The sequence below is a fragment of the Anopheles cruzii genome, chromosome X (assembly GCF_943734635.1).
Source record: "Anopheles cruzii chromosome X, idAnoCruzAS_RS32_06, whole genome shotgun sequence".
NCBI classification, from domain to species: domain Eukaryota; kingdom Metazoa; phylum Arthropoda; class Insecta; order Diptera; family Culicidae; genus Anopheles; species Anopheles cruzii.
In genome coordinates this window covers 9,049,787-9,056,955 of record NC_069143.1, presented here as the reverse complement: position 1 = coordinate 9,056,955, position 7,169 = coordinate 9,049,787, and the positions used below count along the sequence as shown (strand labels likewise).

Sequence of the window (7,169 nt, the reverse complement as noted above, 5' to 3'; positions counted from 1 at the left end):
CTTCTTCTGCTCGAGAGAGGCAGCCATTTTCGGCAGCATCAGTAGCGGCTCATAGTGATGTTCACCGTAGAACGCATATGGCGCATTTACCTCTCGTCCAGTGCATTGAAATAAAGTTGGTGTTAAGATTCTTTTAGTTCAAGCGGTTTTCAAAACGTGCAAAGGTGAAGTAACACAAACGGTCATGCAATCGTTGTGTTTCGCATGCGTTGCATTTACTGTAAGCTCTTTTATATCCTACTGTAGAATTGCTAAATATTATCATATTGCTTTCGACTGACAGAATTGTAAAATTCCGCCGGTCAACGCTAGAAACTGCATCTTGCTGCATGTTCTTCTTAAATATCAATCGCAGCATTCAATGCGTGCTTCTGACGCAGCGTAAAATTCGTCGTAGAAAGGTTGCTGAAATTTTGCCCACGTCGGACTCTCCGGTTTCGACATGATTATACACGTCAGAGCCGGATGCTGCGTGTACACCCGCAGTTGTGTGTGTCTGCACATCTATATATTATTATGTGGAGTCTCACAAGTGTCCTGGGTTGCGTTTGGAATAAGACTAACTTTATTTTTTTACGATAGTTTCTTACGTCTAATTTCCTTTCTTTCTAATCTATTCTTATCTTTTTCTGTTCTAAGCGTATTGCCCTAACTGTTGTGGCTCGATTTATGCGCTGCACCCGGTGGTTGCATGTTGACTCACCGGACTATTTTTAGCTGGTGTTGGAATGTTGTTACTCCTCCGGGGGGTGGGGAAAAGTACGCCCTCGTACTGAATTTGGCTAGGCTTTGAACAGTTTTTAGTTTTCAACGGGAGCTCGGCTCGGTTACTACCGGTTGCTGTTGTGTTCCAGTTGTCAACTGATTCCGATGGTTACTTGCAGCTTCTGCTCGTTTTTAGGATATCCACAAGAAAATAACTAGTATTACAATACTGTAGGAACTAAGTGAAACACCTCCGAAAAGGCTCCATTCCCAGATGTTGTGGTTGTATTGCTGTGGTTCGTGGTTCACAATCAATATCAATATTCGATATACGTGGTTCAATCGATCGCGGTTATCAAATATTGTTTCGATTCTTGGTTTCGATATCATGATGCCTGAGTAGTTATGGTGGATTATGTGTGTTAATAGGTAGATAATGAAAAGCGCTTTGCATGGATTGTGCTTCTGCGAGAGTTTCGTTTAAAAAAAATTTTCGTTTTTGAATTTTACTGTAACGTTAGAAAAGGTTAGAAGGTTCCCAGAAGGTTTCCTTTTAAGGGCCTATCGTCGGGGCCACAATTCGATTCCAACCAATCAGCTTTTGCGTTGGTTATAAGGATTTGGTTGTCGTTGATCAATTTGGCATTCGTATTTTCCTCTTCTCTTCCTCAAATGCAGTTATCACTAAGCTCCTCTACTGAGGAGCTTCACTGACTTGAATGTATCGTTCAGGGTGAAATGTTTTTAATATTATTTCTCCATTGTTAACCATGAACCATGAACCATGAACATTGGATAATGTTATACAATTGTGTCGTTGTTTGGCAGAGCGAAAATTCTCATATTAGTGGCTTGTTTTTCGTTTAGTATGGGAACACTCAAAATGTACAGTGTTTCTTTCTTCCTTCTCGCAATTTTTGGTATCACGTAAGACATTGCTTCGTCTGGGATCTCGATATTAAATCGTTGGTGGTTCTATAAATCCAAAATATTGTTGATTTCCTTAACTCCAAGCAACATACTACTGTGTTTATCAATTTTAGTTAGCGATATAGTTTCGTGAATGTCTAGTAGGACTTCACTCACTACATCCACGTTAGCGATTAAAACCATGCTATCGATTTCGTTTAGGGCAACATCATTCTTTTCGTGGTTTTGAGTTATTTCATTTATCGCCTTGCTCAGAAGATTTATTCTCTTATTGAGCTGTTCTTTGATTGTAAACTGATGGTTATTTTCGTCTATGAGCCGATTCATAGTGCTGTTTGTAAACAGAATCAGTAATCTTAAAATCTTGCGCATCTGGGTTCCCTGCGGTAAATTTCCACGCATTGCTTAGTAAATCCCATCTCTTACTTCTTTCCCTAGCTAGTGGTTTGATCTTGTACAAATTGCTATTTAGTGTTCTTATCTTGTGCGCGATTGTTTGTTATGTTGCAAAGCCAAACATGATGCATTCGTTACTGCATGCATTCTCTTTATGCTATTCTACTCTATTTATGGTCTCGATGCTTGCAATTTTTGTTGCATTAAAAGTCAGTAATCTAATTTTTTGTTCTTTTATGTATATTTCTCAGGTGTTGCAATGTTCCCTACGAATTATCAACCCACTCGAGATCCTGGTGGCGCAATGACTCTAAAAGCAATAGCTATCGGAATATTGATCTTTTGATTGTTGCAAAACGGTGTGCACTTTTATCCCTTCGCCTAATAAGCACTCTCGATGCATTTATTTACTTAATTAAATATTATGCTAGCAGCAAAAGAAAACAAATATCTTCGGAAAACACTTTTACACATCGATCTCATTGCTTATATCGACCGCTGGCCTATTTAGAATAGTATATTGACGTCTTGCTGCTTACAGCTGCGGTAAAGGCCGCAGGGTCTAAGGATCTGCAGCAATTTACGAGATTCAAAAGTTTGGAACTCCATGCGTAAAAGGAAATCATGTCTTATCAGTATCAGGCGGTAAGTTTGCGTCGATTATTTAGCAAATAGTATTAACAGCCCTTGATAATCGAGTAATTCATTTAAAAAATTGAAGTAGTTATTTGGATATCCAAAAACTGTGCAGTTTTAGAAACAACAATACAAAACGAATTTTTTTGAAACAATATTTGTATACAGATATAATTGTGTCATCAATTGAATGAACAGTAAAAATCATTGGTATAAAGTGCGAATTATCGATCTGACGACATATAAATCATCAATGTTGCTTGAAATGTGGTTCGTCCGTATATCATTCGCCTCGCTACACCGATTATAACCGTTTTCTATACGAAAGACGTCAGTTCGAACCCTGACATTGTATCAACTTGAGTGCAAAACTTTAAAAGTTGTTTTTTTTTATAATGGCTCAATCCGTTCTAGTTAGAACAAATAATATTAATATATAATTTGAACTTCCCGTCACAACCTGTAACAGAATGTTAAAATCGCACACATTTTTATTTGTTTCTCTTAGACATCAGAGATCACGGTAAATGGAATACCAAGCTGTGTTACTGGATTTCGCGACGGATACGACAGCGGTTCTGGAGGTGCGAAGACTATGAACAGTATGGTAGCACACAATATGAGCAATTCCCTGGCAACGCTCTGCAATATTGGCAATTCATGTTATATGAACTCCGTACTGTATACGTTACGATTCGCCCCTAACTTCACACACAATCTACACCATCTCATCGAGTACCTTGAGCTAGTTGTCCAGAAATCGATCGGTGACCATCCATTTTCGCTGCTGCGCCTGTCGCATTACACAAGCACGCAGCATCAATTGGCACAGCAGCATAAACCAAAATCGTCTTCGCTAGGACGTAATATACCTGGACTACATGGTGCGAACTGTCGCAGTTGGAGTAGCAAAGATTTGGCTTCACTTGGTAGTAATGGAAGCAATAGTGGGGGATCGATAGCAACCTTCAGCAGCGTTACTGGCAGTGGCCAGAGTGTGTTTACTGGATCTGTAATTAACAATGGAATGGCAAGTGAGCCAGGCTCTAACATAGTGTGCAGTGCGGGGGTCGCCACCACTGCGACGAATTCTTCGATAGGAAGCGATAGTTCAAACAACGTCAAGCAACGTGAAAACGAAAGTGTCGTTCACACGGGAGGGGTAAAAAACAAACGACAGATGGTATGCGAAACACTGCACGAACTGTTTCATAACCTAGCACGCAACGAAGCGACGGAAATAACTGAACCATTCCACGCCGGTAACTTGTTGCAGGCTGTCCAATGCGTTAGTGCAACGTTCGAGGGCAATCAGCAGCAGGATGCGCATGAGTTTCTCATGTGTATCCTTGATAGTGTGCGCGAAGCGTGCCAGACACTCAACAAAAATCTGGTCGAAAATCCCGATCTACTGAGCAATAGGTGAGTAAACTGTAAACGAATTGTTAGCATTGTTGCTTTGCGGTTTAATGTATCAAATGTTGATGTAAATGTACCGTCCTATAGATCACATGAATGCTCTCTACAGTTTACCATTTTAAATGCATCACTGAATTTAATTTTTTTTATATTCGCTTTCGTCGCTTTCAGCACCACTTCACAAGCGGTAGCACCATCAGCAGAAGCAATGGATAACCCAAGCGTTGCCGCCACCACCTCACTGCTATCATCATCCTCAGAGTCAAAGTCAGGTGGCACACCTTTTATAGCACGCAACATTTTCCGGCGACGCAAAGAGTCGGTGAAAAGTGCAAAAGTATTCTCCTGCTCAAGAGATCTAGCTAAATCTCAGACGGCCGTACCAGCATTCGTAACTGCAGCGGCGGTAGACTGTACTACCAATGAGCAAACACCAACAGTCGGCAGAAACCAAACGGATGCATCGGCAGATGCTGGATGCGGAATGGGAAACCAAGTAGAAGGAGGAAACCAAAAGACACACCTTCTCGACGGACGTGTTGAGGTGCAAGATCGCATTCGTGATTTGGGGCTTAATTTTTTTTGTGAAGACTTTGAAGGCGTTACCGTGTCCCGCACACGTTGTCTCTCCTGTGAGACAATTACGGAGCAGAAGGAAACGATGATAGACATTGCGATTCCGATCATGGCCAGCGAGGTGAATGATGCTGCAAAAAATCCACAGCAGTTCTATCAGGTATTGAAACACCGGACCGTATTAACTCATCTCAACGCCGACTAGGTTATTGCTAATCGACCACATTGTCACTCTTTTGCAGGATGCATGTATCACCCAGGAGTACTTTAGGGGTGATAATAAGTACCGTTGTGAGGTATGTAGCGGCTACACGGAAGCCTGCCGTACAATATCGTTCGACGTCCTGCCACGGTTGCTAGTACTGCAGCTAAAGCGTTTTAACGGCGACATGGAGAAGATTAACAGCTACATACCGACACCGTTTGTGTTGCAGTGTTTCTGCCGTGACTGCCTTGGCAAGCAGAATAGTGAGAGACGCCATGTATATCGATTGTACAGTGTTATCACGCACGTTGGTGCGCGTCTATCCGTTGGTCACTATATCGCTTACACGAGTGCGCTTGATTTCCCACTGCAGTACGTAAACTGTGCACGGGAGCGCCAACGTCGTTGCGTTCTGTCTGCTACGTTCGAAGGCGGTCTGCAAGGGTCGGCCTCAGATGGCCTCGGCGGCTATGGGGCTCCCGTCGGTAAGGGCCATGCTGCTGGTGGAAGTGAAAAAAGCACCTCTGGTCAGCTTAAAAAGTTGTTCGGGGGCAAAAAGGCATCTAGTGCGAGTGATATGAGTAAGAAGCTGAAGAATAACGTGATCAGTCGGTTTTCGCCTAACAACGGTGTGGAAGCGGTACAGTTGAACGGCAATGCAGGGCCGCAATCCGGCAACAACGGATCTATCGGATTATCCGGTGTCGGAGATTATTTCAATGGCGGCCCTTTTTGCGTTGGTGAGAGGCTCGATGGTTCCATTGTCAGTGGATACGGAGGAGAAAACGGTGCGGTCAAGACTCGAGAACACATGTTCAGCAGACTGGCGTGCCAAAGTGGAGGATGCTGCGGAATAAGTTTAAAGGCTGCCACACGCCACCAACAGGTATCAGCATCTGCTAGTGTATGTGCTGGCGGCATTGGCAGTGGAAATGGAGCGAGTAGTTCTACAACTTCCGTGACAACACGGTCTGCCAACTGCCGTCCGGCTTCTTCCGTGGCGTCGGCGCCTAACACAGCGGCCTCTCATCACACTTACAGCCTTTACGACAGCAATTGTGGTAGTGACAGTGTGGACGAAGGCGGAACTACGACACTTGTGAACTGTTCATCATTTCTTCGTTCGACCACCAGCGATAGCAGCAGCAGTAACAGTAGTGCCACCACAACCACCGGCAACACTATCAAGGCTGGACTTAGTTTAAATGATGGAAGTTTCGGTTTGACCGACTTTTCGGTGCAACAACCACTTTTGTGGTACATGTGCGATGATGACAAGATTAAAATAATGACGCAGCCAGAGTTCGAGGAGATGCTTTCTCCCAATCGTCGCCATGTGATAACACCCTACCTGCTGTTCTATGCACGCTACGATGTTCAACAAAAGCTGCTGCAACCGTCACCAGTGAAATCGTCCTGCAAATCAAGCTCGACCGCTAACGCTGAGGGTAGCAGTATGCTGTTTGTTCCAGATCCCGTAAGTTTTACGCCTTCGGATCCAGTTTACGCTGATGGTTCGAAATCCTCTATAATTACATAAAACCCATAACCATTTATTGACATTCTCGTGCAACTTAGTTGAGGGAAACCGTGCTACTAGCAATTATGAATCTGCTAATTATAACTAGGAAATGAAAACGAACAGAAAGTACCTAGGAGTAATAGAAGGTAAAATTACACTATGCGCGTAATGACACATCCGAGCATAATTCGATTGACCCAATCCCATTCTCAAATTTTTTATTGCTTCTGATAATTGATTGAAGTAAGTAATGTTATCTTTGTCGAGTTCAGTTGACTTCGTTCATCGTGTTGCTAGCGTCCTCGCACAGGGGAGTAAGGTCCAAATCGAATGCTCCTCGTTGCAGAGTTTGACAAGGAATAATCTTTATTTCTAAAACTGGTTTTATTTATACGCAGGCCGGGTCTCGGCACACTCCTCAGTAGGAATAGCGCATTCTTTCTTATTTTTTGGTATGATAGTTTATATCTTTTTCCTGTACCTTTTTCTGAAGGTTTTTTTTACACCTAGTATTCTGTTGTATTTTTAGAAGGAGTAATAATTTCATACGGAGTGAACTTAGCTGTACAATGAATCGAGCTGTTGTATCTGTGCAGTGATACGTTCATTATCTTAGTTGTGTTCATTTTTGAGAATTTTGATTTTGTGATTCGGTATATTTATTTACTTTCCAATACTGGTAAATACTATGATCAGATCATGCTTTTATTTCTGAGCTTTTCTTTATTTCATGCTTTTGACCCAATCCGGGCAAGAGTAAATAAATTCAATGAAAGAAAG

At 42.4% G+C, this 7,169-nt stretch overlaps 1 protein-coding gene across 1 annotated transcript; it reads left to right on the top strand.

Annotated features, from left to right (window-relative positions):
- Positions 1 to 2,655: 2,655 nt before the first annotated feature.
- Positions 2,656 to 6,814, top strand: LOC128266948 (uncharacterized). The gene is made up of 5 exons (XM_053003741.1): positions 2,656 to 2,676; positions 3,176 to 4,089; positions 4,258 to 4,822; positions 4,905 to 6,344; positions 6,788 to 6,814. The coding sequence occupies exons 1-5, from the start codon at positions 2,656 to 2,658 to the stop codon at positions 6,812 to 6,814; spliced, it is 2,967 nt and encodes a 988-aa protein (XP_052859701.1).
- The last annotated feature ends 355 nt before the right edge of the window (positions 6,815 to 7,169 follow it).

Coding starts and splice junctions, on each gene's coding strand:
- LOC128266948 (XM_053003741.1), top strand. CDS start 2,656: ATGTCTTATCAGTATCAGGCG. Junction 4,090..4,257: donor CCCGATCTACTGAGCAATAG/GTGAGTAAACTG, acceptor CGTCGCTTTCAG/CACCACTTCACAAGCGGTAG. Junction 4,823..4,904: donor ATCCACAGCAGTTCTATCAG/GTATTGAAACAC, acceptor ACTCTTTTGCAG/GATGCATGTATCACCCAGGA.